The sequence below is a fragment of the Cupressus sempervirens genome, chromosome 9 (assembly GCF_028749045.1).
Source record: "Cupressus sempervirens isolate cs-2001-9-10 chromosome 9, ASM2874904v1, whole genome shotgun sequence".
NCBI classification, from domain to species: domain Eukaryota; kingdom Viridiplantae; phylum Streptophyta; class Pinopsida; order Cupressales; family Cupressaceae; genus Cupressus; species Cupressus sempervirens.
In genome coordinates, this window is record NC_143126.1 from 3,426,512 (window position 1) to 3,441,195 (window position 14,684).

Genomic DNA, 14,684 nt, shown 5'->3' on the forward strand with positions numbered 1-14,684 from the left:
TTCAGATTAGGGTTAAATTTCAGCATTTAGATTCAATTTCAGTATTATATTAGATTTATTCTCAAAATTTAGATTAGATTTAAATTCAGTAAATAGAATAGATTTAGTTTCAGTTTAACTTCAGTATTTAGTCTAGATTGATCTCAACAGTTAGTTTAGAATTTTAGATTCAGCTGATTATGTAATTGAATAATGTAAACTAAAAATCGGATTAGATAAATGAAAAAAGTAGTTGTAGAAAATCCAGCTGTTACATCCATAGATAATATTCATTATGCTTGGCACAGTCAAAGTGACTAGAAAAGGCAGGATGAGAGAGAGAGAGAGAGAGAGAGAGAGAGAGAGAGGGAGACCTGGCGGGCCCATCAATGACATGCTAAGTACAGCCCATGAAATATTCTTCAACCTATGTGAACCACCCTGATTTAGTGCATCACGGGGAAAAAAATTATCTTGATTAGAAGCTACGCGCAATTAAAAAAGCAATCCTAAAAAACTTCCTATAGAAATGAATCACTCCAAACCTAATACTGTACCATCTTTCTGTTCCAATAAGAAAATGTCTTATAGAAAGGGAAAATATTCACCACTAACTACTTGAAATTTGATGTGCAGAAGCTAACATTTTAAAAGGGAAGATTAAAAGAATACCTTCTCAGGAGATTGTTCATCCTCATCCTCGTCACTATCTTCACCATCCATTGGGCCCTGAGCAGCAATTGCATCATAAAACTCTTCTTCTGTTTCAAATTCAGGAAGTCCAACCTTGATGTCTGAAACCCCTTGAGCTTTCGTTTTGGCTGTTACAGGTAATGCCTCGAGACTGAGACCAGGATTTGCTCCAAAGTATTCTCTCAAACCTGATGACCTCACCATAATAATTCAAGATGTAATTTGTTGCTCATGATGAAGGAACACTCAACATCTTTGACAATAATCGACAGAATCCAGTGAAATAAGACAATAGTTTATAAATCCAGATCTAATAGAGTCTCAATAAATTTCAAATGAAACAACAGTAGTTTTAATTTTCATATTAGATACTAACAAGTTAAACGTCAAAAAGATAAACAAATTAACCAATCAGATATGTAGGTAAGTTTGGTTATATGAAGTAGGCAGTTTTTTAAATTTTCCTTGGTTATATATATATATAAACAATCTATATAGGTTAAGAACAAGCTTCTAGAAAAACTATATATTTGACTTGCATGGATGTTTTAGATCATGCACTCCATGATCTTTTGATCATGGAATCATATCCAAAACATCAATGCCAATTAATCACACCCGAGTTTTCCAAAAGGTTGTTCTCAATCTAATGGACTATGCAACTGATGGACAAACTATGTGAGACCCTACAATAGATGATCCTTGCTTAACATGTTTTTACACAACTTCATGCCAGGTGCATGGATTAAAAAGGCCGCCATTTTAAAGAGTTTTGCTGTTTTATTCATTTCAAAAAAACCTTTGACTCAGGTTCAAGACACCTGCTTTTCCAAAAACATGGATTAAAAAGGCCGCCATTTTAAAGAGTTTTGCTGTTTTATTCATTTCAAAAAAACCTTTGACTCAGGTTCAAGACACCTGCTTTTCCAAAAACATTCTTTGATTACCATGGAAACTTTATGAAAGAATTAATAGGGGGACTTATACTTCTCAAGTGTTCTCTAACTTGTTGAAAAGTACTGATTGGGACTCAATTTGGCATTGCCAAAATTGGTTTGAGCCCCAGCTTCTTTGTCCACTTAGCCCTTTTTTAGCCCATCACATAGCTGAACTGAGGAAATCTTTCTCTTGGTCTCTGTTTGTCAGATTTGCCTAAGTGCTATTCAGATGTTCTCCGTCATCCCCCATGTGATTATAATATTCTGGAAGTTGCAAAGATCCACAAAAGATTTTACATTTGAAGTTGTGTCAACATTCCATTAGCTTGCCAACTTCCCTGAAAACCACCAGAAAAAATTTATTTCATTTGTCAAACATGTCAAAGGTTTAAAAATTCACTGAAGTGCTAATAAGAAATGTGTCAAAGGCATCAAGGTTAAAAATCCACCAAAAATGCCAACCAAATTCACCCCCAACCCAAAGTGCTGATCGAAGCCTAACTAATTAAGGATATTAATAGGTTTAAAAACCACCAAAGTACTCATAAGATACGGTGTCAATGAACTGAAAAATGTTTCCAAGTGACGAGCTCAACAAGGTTGCGAAGTGTATACCTCCGTTGGTTTCTGATTTGATGAAGTTGCCAATTTGCCAACAATGTTCCAAATATTTTAAAACACCAACAAGTTCACCCAAGGTTCCAAGCAATGTTCGACCAAGTTTCGAGACAAGGGGAAGCTGGGACAAAGTGCCTAAGTTTGGGGGTGATAAGTGGCAAGGGGGAGAAACTAATATAACTAGAGTACTTGACAAGCTAGTTATGAGAAGATGTAAAAGAATGACATTTCAAATGAAACTTTGACAAAGTAATAAACTAGCAAAATTGCAATTACTAAATACTAAGATTTAAGATATATATTTAATTCTAAATACATGAATAATAAATAAATTTTCAATTTGACAAATGAAATTATCAAACTGGATATTTCTATCATATCAAAATATCGTAAAGATGATTACAGTGAGTAGCATGATATCCAAATAGGTGCCACATTGCACATACTAAATACTAAAATGTAAGCTTTCCATTTTAATTTTAAACACTTGAATATCAACAGAAGAATTCAATTTGACAAACAAAATTATCAAAGTGCAGATTTCGAAATAAGTGCTGTTATCAACTGAAATTGCACCCTTGCCAAATTCAACAATAACTTAACATCTCAAGATAACAATGGAATCACTCCTAAGCTGTGGGTGACCTGGAAAATGGAATGGAACTCCAAATAAGGCCGGCTCCTAACTTGCTCACACTTAAACTACTGAACTTTCCAAGAAAAGGTAGAGAGAAAAAACTTAACTGAGATACTAATGATTGTGAATAACATCAAAATTTAAAGCTTGAACTGCAACTAAACTAGAGAGACATCGACCTTAACAAAGATGAGCAGTTATAATTGATACTTAATCTCAAATGCAAAGAGAAAAAAACATCGCAACCTATTATGGACCCCAATGTATAAATATTTGGTAACTGGTCAGAATGATATAAAGACTAACAAGGAAAGATAACTCTCACTAATTAGTATTTGAACATCTGTACAACACAGCTAACAATCTGCACAAGAGAGCCACTTGCAGAAAGATGAAGAGGTGCGAGACAGAGGCCATAAAACAAAACGTTCTAACAACACTTCATATTTGCCTTATCAATTACATGACACACTGAACTGCAATAACAAGTAGGATAGAAAACTCTGCAAATAAGATCAGACCTGCAAAACATATTCAATCTTCCAATCAAAATAAGTTACAGAAAAAACGATGCCAAAAAAAGGCCAAGGACCGATAATAATCACTATGTCTCTCTAATCACAAATCAAAACTCCTACAATAAAGAGTTAAAATTCACTAAATACACTCGATAACCCCTTGGGTCGGATGCCAGAAAATAGTCTAAAGAAGAGGGCCTAAAAACCTCCAAAATAAATTCCTATCGCTAAAAAAACTCCACTAAGTCATAAACACCCTTATGACTCACTCAAAACTGCCCACAAAACACTCCAACTGATCATAAAAACCTTTAAACAGACTAGGCAAGGTCAAATTCGACCTTGGACTGCCCACTAGAAATGGTCTGTTAGTGACAGGTCAAGAGACTTTAGTTCATTCTTAGTTTTCAAAAAGAGAACTGACTCCTTAAATACACCCTTATATTCCTAAGAAAATCTCAAAGACTTAACATATTCTCCTTAAAACTCTCCCCCAAATGACTCAAGTCATCAACTAGAATTTGAAATCCATGTTTGCTTGTCCAACACATGGCAACTTGACTCATGAGTCAAAATCCCATGAATTAAGAGAAAATGACTCATGGAAAAATGTATTTGCATTTTGAAATAATATATTTTAATAAAGTGATTCATAATTTATCACTTTATAAACTTATTAACATTTATAAAAATGCCAAAATTTAGCCGCTAGGAAAAAGAAAACTCCCGTCAATGTAAATGAGAAAGGAGAAATATCTCATTAAAATAGAAGATTCCAAAATCTATGCAACTTAATTTGGGGCATGATATACTTGAGCATTTGTTACTTTGTAATTCATTCATTTTCTCCCCTCAACGTTTCTGGAAAGAGCAGCCGATAGGGTATGGAGAAATCCTTTACAACTCTATCAGCTCTATTATTTCACATCTGGAGGGTCTTGATGCCATCAAAGAACAACAATCCATCATAGCAGTTAAACACTCCTCTCTTGTATCTGAAACAGAATTGACAGTCAAGTCATGGGCTTCTCTTTGTAGTAACACAGATTCTCAACCTCTGGCTAGTATTGACAAAATGGTACAAGGTAAGATTGAGGATGAGCGGGTGAGACATGTTCGCGAGCTCAATCTGCGAGTTTGTGGACTTCCCTCTACTCTTGATCCTCTCACAGTTGGATGCTCTTTGCTTTATGATCAACTCGATCTTACCGACATCACATTGGATAGGTGCTGCTTTGGACCTGGTGATGTCCTATTTATCAGATTCTTTTCACTTGCAGAAAGGATTCGGGCTCTACTACCAAGAGGAAACTATTTTCTCTTCCTTCCAAGATCTTCTTAGATGAAGATCTCACAAAGACTTAGCTTGTAGAGCTCAAACATGCTCGAGGTATGGTTGCAAAAGCGAGACGGGTTGGTAAATGGGCAATTATCAGAAATCTGAAAGCAATTATTAGAGATTCTGCCCCAGTGGTTGGATTGAAAGGTAGGCCCCCAAGGCTAAATGACGATCCCACCAACAGTCGGACAAGAGCGAGACCCATACTTGCTCCTTTCTTGTTAACTGCTGGAATGGTAACGGATATTTATAGTCATTACCTGGTCTTCTACATGATGCTGTGGGATCCGCAGATATTCGTGTCATATCTAAGACTCATGAGAGTCCTGTGCGTCCTCTTTCAGGTGTTACCGATTTTCAGTGGTTATCCATTTGTAGAGAGGAGGTTCGTATTTCTGGTGGGGTACGGGGCTCAGGTGGTCTAGCCTGTTTGATTAAGGAAGATATTTTCAATAGCACTTCTATTGTACACTCAGACATGTTTGCCAGATTTATGTGGGTCCGCATTGACCGTAAGTGTCACCGTCAGAGATATCTCTATTTGGCTGCTTGTTACTTTCCACTGGCTTCCTCTCCCTATGCTATTCATGGTACCGAGGATGGAGACCCTTTCTTTGATCTTTGAGAGACTCTCTCACAATTTGTTGTTCTAGGGGACATTATTATTCTCGGGGATTTCAACGCGAGAACCAGAGTACTACAGACTCCACTTTATGATCGTGGTTCGGATTCCATATGCTCCACCAAGACTAAACCAACTTCTTTAGGGTTTCAGAGGTTTCCTGAGGATGCTCTTGGGCCGTTATCCATGTATCGTAGACATTTTTTGCGGCTTTGTGAGTCTTCTAGCTCTGTGATCTTCAACAGCCTCTCCTACTTTCCTAGTTCTAAGACCTTCACTTGTTAGCTTCATTGTGGTGGTGCTAGTGTCGTGGATTATGTTCTTGCTTGTCCCTCCTTCATTTCTTGCATTTGTAGTTTCACCATCTTGCACCTTCCTCTGGCGGACCATGCTCTCCTCAGTATTCATTTTCGCCTCTCCCCTCCTTTTTTGCCCTCTCTCATGTCGCCTCATCCTTCATCTATCACTGCTCGCTTGCCTATTTGCTTCCGTTTTATCGATGGTGATTGTGAGCTTTTTTCCGCTCATCTTTCAAGACTCCTCCATCCGTTGTGCTTCTCGGACTCATGCGAGGCTGCCTCCATGTTTGACTTCCGACATCTATCCTTCAATCTACCACCCTTTCGATTCCGCATCGTCCTTCCTTGCCCCTTTGCAGAAAACATCATAATACCTTCCCTATGAACCAATGGTTTGATTCGGACTACAAATCTTTCCATTATTTTATGCGTTCTTTCAAGGCTCACTCCATTGATTTTGCCCGTATTCGCTCATCTTATCTCCACTTTCTTCGGAGTAAGAAGTGTAACTTTGCTGCTTCTAAGTGCAAACCTCTTTGCTCCACACTGATCCACAATCCCCAACTCTTTTGGTGCATTCTTTTCCCCCGCCACTCCCCTCCACCCTCCACTCCTGACTTCCATTCTCTTACTTGCACACCATGGCTCTTTATGACATTCCTGGGCAGCCTTTCATCCACCCCTCTTCACCTCCTTTCACCCACCTTTTCACCCCCTCCCATATTTATGAGGCAATCAGATCCATGAATTGTAGTAGAGCTGCTGACGAGGAGGGTTTCCAGGAAGAGCTTTTCAAGTTTGGTTCCTCAGTTCTTGGCCCCCATCTCTTTATTCTTTTCAATAGAGTGATTCACACTGGTTTTCCGACCTCCTGGTCCAGGCATTTGATTTATCCCATTCACAAAAGCGGTCATGTCTCAGATCCAAGGAACTATAGAACTATCATGATTGGGCACACCTTTGCCAAGCTGTATGCAACAACCCTTAATGTTATGCTTTCTACCGAGCTGGACAGGAAAGGTTATAGGGCTAGAGGGGAGGCTGGTTTTCGGGCTGATTATCAAACTATGGATCACATTTTCACTCTACAGGTTATTATTGAGGAGGCCAGACACAGATCGGAGAAGGTTTATGGTTGCTTTGTTGATTTTCGAAAAGTTTTGATTCTCCTCCTAGGGTGGCTATGTTTGAGAGACTTAGAGAGGTCAATATCTCTAAGATGTTACGTATCACTATTATGAGACTGTATGAGACTGTGATTGGCAGATTCAGGACTCCTGAGAGTTTCTCGAATCTAATCCATAGCACCATTGGGGTTAAGCAAGGTTTTCCTCTCTCTCCTACCTTGTTCAGGTTATATATTGATGAGCTTAAGGACTTTCTCCTAAAGTCTTCACTCCCTGGGCATGGATGTTACCTTCATCAAGTTGTGATCTACATCCTTCTTTTTGCGGATGATGTGGTTCTTCTTTCTTCCTCTCCAGACAAGTTACAGAAACTTCTTGATGGATTGGCTTCATTTTATGATCAGCAATAGCTTGTAGTTAACTTGGGTAAGACTCAAGTCATGGTCTTTAATTGCTTTCAGGGTCAAGAGATTGAGATCACTTCATCCTACACTTATCTAGGGTTTATGTTTTCCGGTCCACATTTTAGTATGAGACCCAGAGTTAATAAAGGTATGGGTTCTCTTGCTTTGCTTGAGAAACAGTGTTTCAGACATCACTTCCAGGATACCTTGTCTAAGCTATCTCTCTTAGACTCTCTTGTGCGGTCTTAGACTCTCTTGTGTGGCTAACTGTTCTTTATGGATCTGTGGTTTGGGGCCCTTCTCTTCTCAACTCAGATTGGGCTTCAATAGAGCAAGTTCAAACTTTGTTTTTGAGGCGCGTCATCAGATGTCAGAGGTTCACTCCTCACAATGTCATTTTAGTTGAGTTTGGTGCTCATCCCTTCAATCTCGCGGCCATCTTTAACTTGGTTTGGGGGTAATGTTGGGGACCATGACCGATACTCCTATTTAGCTTATTGTTTGTCTATTTCTACTGCGAAGGTTGAGTCTAGTTCTCGTGCTCACTATTGATATGCACAGGCTTCTTCTTTGTTGGGTTTAATTGGGATTGATATTAATCATCTCCCCCTTTTCAATTCTCATTAGATGCCCCCGCTCATCTTCCCCCCTCTCGATAGGAGTTGAATGAGCATGTTCGGCTTGACATCTATAGATGTTACATTGACACTACCTGGGTTAACCCTTATGGCAAGTTATGCCTACGGATGTCCTTTTATGTGGAGCACTTTTTGGAAATTTCTAATGGGATTATTGTTTGTCCTAGCTACCTCTCCCAACGGTGGTCTCATGCCTTGTGGATCTCCTTAGGTTCATTTAGAGTTGGATCTCACCGCATTTGGGCCCAAACCAATCATCATATTGATAGTGGGGAACGGATTTGTATGCTCTGTACTTTAAGGGAGATGGAGACTGAGGCTCATTTCCTTTTTTGATGCCCTATATACTAAGAGATCAGAGGGAGATTCTTTTGTTTGCTTCGGGAATGCTTCTCTCTCTCTATGACTTTTTCAGCTATTATGATCAGAAATGTGTTGCACTTTATCTTTGTGAGGCCACTATGCTCCATAATAGCATGATCTCCAGTCATTGCTTTCGCACCGCCACTCGTCTACTCAGCTCATTACTGCGTTTTTTACACCATTATCTCCTTTGCGTGGTGTGCAAAAGCCTTCTAGCTCTATTAGATCTACCGGACCATCCAGATGTGTCAAATCTCGCTCCAGTTACTTGCACTAGCGACACTCCTCTATGAATGGCCAGAGACAATACAGTGCCTCTACATATCGGCATGTGTATCATCCAGTAATTGATTTCTTTTTGCCTAAGAATTACTCCTAGTCTCTCTTAGAATTTTCTCTCTCTTTCTTTGTTGTTGTTGCTTTGGTTTTAGTCATTTATTTTCGGACACCTTTGTGTGTTCCTGTTGGTATTTGCCTCAGTATTGTAATCTTTCAGTCCCATGGACCTTTTTTGGTCTTATGTTGGACATTGATATCATTATCTTATCTTATCTTTACATCTTTTGTTCTATTTCATGGCTTGGATCTGGAAACAATTGACGTCTGGAGCATGATTTCTACTTGACATCTGCCTTCATTGCTTCTATTGTTTCTCCTAGGCAAATATGGAGCCATTGACACTAGAAGCGGCCATGAAAAGTTCAAACTAGCATTTTACTCACTTTTGTTTCCATTTATCAAAATAATGAAGCCTGATTCAAAACGTAAGCCACTACTCTTCCCTGTTTTTGATGATTTTCTTGGTATGGCTATGTAATGATGCATTATATATGTCGTTTCTTTTATAGAATTCTTCCTGCTATTGACACTGTTAGCTTTAATGATGGAGAATTTTTAGATGCAAAGGTGATGTTCTCATACGTTTTACTCACCTCTCTCTTGTTTACGTAGCCTCATACACCAACTGATATCTTTGTTGTCGTTTTGAGCCCAAAATGGGCTTTTTAGCTGTGGTTATTTAATAACCCGAACTGGGTTCTTGCTTTGTCCAAGTTTCATTTTCATGGTTGTAGCTCTACCATATCTTGGCTACTATGAAGGTTTTATCGTGTGCCTTGTGTGTGATGGTGGCTGTCACTTGTACTCGGATTTGAGCAGATTTAGAGGCAATTTGAAACCTATAGATTTCATGTTTGATTCCTCCTATTTTCATTGGTATAAATTTGACTTATTAACCTTTGGTGGGATTTTTTAATAAATGTGAAGTCAAACCCGAAGTGGGTATAGTAGAAACATTAAGTTATTTGCATTCACTCCTTTTGGCATGTCCAAATGTTGTGATTTCTTGTATTTACTCATTTGCTACCTTTAAGGTATTTGGGATATACATCAACAATCATGAATGAAAACTATCCTTAAAAGATGTAACCATATCTACAAGTATACAAACTCTTTCTTAGTAGTATGAGATTTTTCTCTTCTTTTGCCTCTTCTAAGTGCAAATCCCTTTGCTCCAAGCTTATTCAGAATCCTCAGATCTTCTGGCGTACCCTTTTCCCTCGTTGTCCTCCCCCCCCCCTGTCCCCCTGCCCTTCATCCTTGACTTCCACTCTTTGACTTCAATAGCCACTAGACCCACACCATTCATATATCTTATGGATCTGCGCCCATGGTACCTCAATAGCCACTAGACCCACACCATTCATATATCTCATGGATCTTTTAGAGTGAGATCCCATCGGTTATGTATACAAACTAATCAGCAGCTTGATCAGCAAAGTAGGATTTTTCATCTTTTCCCCCTAGGGAATGCAATGTCTGAGACTCATTTGTGTTTCACCGCCCTATTTACTATGAGATCAAAGGAAGGTTCTACTATTTATTTAGAGAGTGTAAATCTCTCTCCTCATTTTTTAGGTACATCGATCAACAGTGTCTTGCCCTCTATCTGCAAGAGGCCTTGCAACTTCATGATCATATTGTGCAGCTTTTGTTTCTAATAACAGCCTTCAAAGTTGCTTATCACCTCCTTTACTCTTGGGTCTCTTGCTCGAGGAAAGAAGAAGCCTCTCGATCTTTTGTCCAATCCCACCAAATCCTTGAGACCCTGCAATGGTCATACTCTACAATGTGTGACTCTCTCCAATGGCTCCTTGACACAGTCGAGAAAGAATGTTCTCCTTGGATGGTATCCTTCAGTTCTGGGTTACTTCTCGCCTATGAGGAGTTTTTAATTGTTGTCCTCTCTAGTTCTTTTATTTTTCTTTCTTGTTGGTTGTTTCCACGGATGTTGTTTGGTGCTCCTTTTGATTGTGGCCTTGTATGCTTCTAGTCCCTTAGACCCTTTGTGGTATCTCATTGGACATTAATTATCTTATTTTATATTCTCTTATCTCACGTAGTCGTACATGACCATAATGTTGATAAGTGGATGGAATGCAATGTTTGTCTACCCAACAATGACTATGTTGCATCCAACCTCCACCCGACATAAGTTATTGTTTGCCATCAAAAATATTGATATTTGAATAGTTCTTATCTAAGATCATGGTCCTCAATGTGTTCTCAATTTGTTCTCACCTAGTGGCACATGTGAGGTGTTGCGAGGATATTTTGCAACTAACAATTTATTCAAATTCAGTCACAAAATAGGATGACAAGCTACACCATGTGAGACAAAGCCTCTCCTACCTTGAAGGGAAGGTTCCCCATTCTCACTAATCCTTGGATCAACTCAAGGTAAAGAACTTAAAGATTTTTTTTTTTATGGGTGTTCCTAATATTATTTTCTCTTGTTTCAGGAAAGAATCCACTTACTCACAAAGTAGGTAAAGGGAAAGAAGAACCTCTAAACTACACTTCTATCTAGGAATTGGAAACAGTGAAACCGATACCAAACACCAACTCATAGGCGGATCGAGAGTGTACCAGATTAGATCTATGTCTATTTTATCTATTCTAAGAAAACTCTCTACGATTGGGGCACATTGACCCCCAAAAGTAAGGAATTTCTAACTATTTGCGTGATTTTGAGACAATAATATAAGCTATACTCACAGCTTATAGTCTGTATATTACCACCATTGCTTATTAGATTCACTATGCTCTATTTAAACACACAATAATAACATGAACGAAAAAATAGCATAAACAAATTGCAATCACAGCTACCTATTTATTCTATCACAATTGTTTCTAGACACAACTTAGAATCCAAATGTTTCTTTATGTTTACTTTTCTTTCAAATTTGTACTACACAATCACAGTTATGCTTGCGCAAGTTTGGTAGAGCTCTTTTGCATATAATAAAAAGATGATTTTTACAATGAGGGGGCACTCCCTATATAGGAAAAAGGAATGAGAAAAAGCAGAAAAAGCAGGGAGAAACTCAACCATCTTGACTCGGTCAAACAAGGAAAGAAGATTTATTGGATTACATGTAATCTATCTTCTGCAACTACAACAATATGAAGAAAATGTTGCAACTGCTAAATCAATCTTGTAGATTGTCAACAAACGCCTTTGTACTTGGTGATGCAATCATGGATGATGGTCGGATCGGGAATCCTTGTATTCCGTGTCACCGTATTCTCTTTAATGAAATGTCAATTGTCATCTAAAAACTACTTGTAATCAAGCTCTCCCTCATTCCACAATTGTGAAATCTTCTTTGTCAAATTTGCACATTTTGGAATTTCTAACACTTTGAAACCTTCTCAATGATGTCCGGATGTAAACTTGAAACTTTCCCATCAGCATCTTTAAATGATTTCTTTTAAGTTTTCCAGAACAAAATGCCTAGCGCATTCCCACACCACCTCATGTTCCAAGGGCGCTATTGGGAAAGTGGAGACCACATTAATATTGCTTCTTTAAATTTGAAGCGTGTCTTCTCAACAAGATGTTTCTATTCTTTGAAGAAATTCTCGCATATCTTGTCTTAGAAAGTTCGCTGCAACATGAGAATTTGGAAGAGGGAAAGCATCTTTCAATGGGATTGATTCCATGAGGATTTCAAGATTCATACAATTGATGGCAGATCCATGGAGGATAGGCGTTTGGAGTATGGCTGGAAATGAAGGAGACAACATGTATTTTGGACAAAAAGATCCAAACTTGGGTTTAGAATGTTAGTGGTTGTTTCTGTTAAAAATAGGATCGTTTTATCTCAGCTGTAACTTGTAATAGCATTTATGTATTTCCTGTGTTTTTCAAGTTACCTTCTCAATGTATATGCATATGTATATGATATTAAGAGGCATGTATCCGTAGAGACATGTCTCTTTAATTCTTATTAGTTATCAATAACATTTGCTATATGATATAATATAATATCAGTCTGTTGAACTGAAGATCAACTCCTTTAGTGTATATGCTGATCAAGTCTATGAATCAATCCTAGATCTTTGTGCTCTTGTCCTGACTGCTTTGATACTCTTTGATAGTTGTAACCACTAACGAAATGTCTGCTGAATATATTTTATTGATACAATGAATGATTAACTTCTTTAGATTATAAGATTAGACGTATTCATGTAATAATGAGGATTCACTAATTAGACGAGTTATTATTAAGCAATTGCAAATTAGATTATTGATGAGCGACAATGTAATGAGGGCTGATTTGACATATTGGTGAATGGAATTGATGCTGATTCGATGGTGGTTTGCCGACTGATTCATGAGTCATAAGTGATCCTTGAATGATTGGAATAATTTCTTTTATCTTCATTGGTGAAATGGTCACCAGCTATCATAATACTTGAGTGACCACCCCCCTTGCTGCCCTCTGGTGGTAATAAATTAATTTCCCAATTTACATCTCGTGAGTTTCCTCCTCATTTCAATACAAAAGAGAGGTCACATCTTTTTATAATTTCTGCCCTTTGAAAGAGTCCCAGCCTTTTACAGTTAGCACCCTTTTGGAAGAGTACAACCCTTAATAATTTCTGCCCTTTTGAAATTGTTGAAGAGTACATCAGCTACCAAAGGCCATACATCAAGCCAACAGGAGCATGGGAGCTTTCTAGGGTTGGATGCCTAGAGTTTGGTGCCTTTCTCACTTCAAATAGTGGTGTCAAGCCTTCCTTAATGTACCATGCAGACTTTTTTGTGGGCAACAGTGAATACTTTGGAATTTGCATCGCTTTTGGGAGATCCAGATTGCTGTTGCAGAGTTGTTATCAGACCTGTATATGAACAGTCAACATAATATCTCTGATATTTGACATTAGAGATTTATTATCTATTAGGTATTAGTTTAACTTTGATATTTAATTTACTTGGCTATTGAGCATCATAAATGAATGAAGATTGTTTATTCAACATGTGGCTGTGCTGTATGTATATGTACTTTCTAAACAACATTATTAGCCACTAATTTACTGTTACAAAAACTTTAAAAACCAAGAAAAATAGTAGGGTTTATATTACATCAAAAGCGGTAGACTCTGCATCATAACTTTTCAGGAGATCCACTCAACAAAGAACACAACCAAAAAGGTATAGTCAACCTAAATACATTTGTAATTTTTTTCAGTTATTAACACTGATGAACCAGAACCTGTTAAAAAGCCAATGGAGATGGATATTATTGAAATTGAAAATCAGCCATACATGTGATGGATGCATTGAAGAAGAATGTGACAGGACTTGGTGAAGTTTTTAGAAGAAAGGAAGCATATTACGTGTAAATTAGTTTTCAAAAGAAAGTTTGGTTTAGATAAGAAGTGTTGAGAAGTACAAGGTGAGATTTGTTGAAAAAGAAGATTCCAAACCTGAGGGGATAGACTTTACTGAAATGTTATCTAGAATTTTCAAGTTGACATCTAATAAGTTCTTGTTATTCGTTGCAAAAGCTTTTGATCTTGAGATGCAGCAAATAGATTTGAAAACAACTCTCCTGCTTTGTGACTTAAAGGCAAAGATTTCTATATCACAGCCTAAGAAACATGCCGTAAAAGGTAGAAAATCATTGGTTTGTAGATTTAAGAAATCTGTGTATGGTATCAAACAAGGAAACAAAATAAGAAATTTAAGAGTTCAGTACTTTTCTCTTGAGACTGAGATTCGTAAGCCCCAGTCAAACCATTATGATTATTAAGAACAGTTCAATAACTGCTTCCTTGATATCACTTTGTATGATGATTTATTGTTTTTAATGACATGGACATGATTATGGACTTGAAATCTACAATTTTTAGACAGTAATATATGTACTTGACAGCAGCTAAGCTCATCATAGGTATAGTCATTAAGAGAGAGAAGAAGACCAAAATATAAACCTTTGGTTGGACCAGAGTTAGTATATAAAGTCTTATGTTACAACATTTTAACATGATAAAGTGTAGATACTGAGTCCGTATTCTGGTGGAGACTTAAGTTATTAGTGGTGTCTATCAGTATCCACACTTGATAACAGCAAGGATCTGTCTCATGTTCCTTACACTAGTGCAGTGGGTAGTCTAATGTATCTATGGTTTATAGTTTACACCAAACCAGACAATGT

At 37.7% G+C, this 14,684-nt stretch overlaps 1 protein-coding gene across 2 annotated transcripts in view; it reads right to left on the minus strand.

The window, feature by feature from the left end:
- The window catches only part of LOC149537333 (ENHANCED DISEASE RESISTANCE protein (DUF1336)), a 410,405-nt gene that overhangs the window by 273,126 nt on the left and 122,595 nt on the right, over positions 1-14,684 (minus strand). For both annotated transcript variants that reach the window (XM_089802846.1, XM_089802847.1), the window contains exons 14-15: positions 652-860; positions 354-420 (exon numbers count right to left, since the gene is read on the minus strand). In XM_089802846.1, the coding sequence (XP_089658972.1) occupies positions 354-420; positions 652-860 (276 nt within the window). The remainder of the gene's footprint in view (positions 1-353; positions 421-651; positions 861-14,684) is intronic.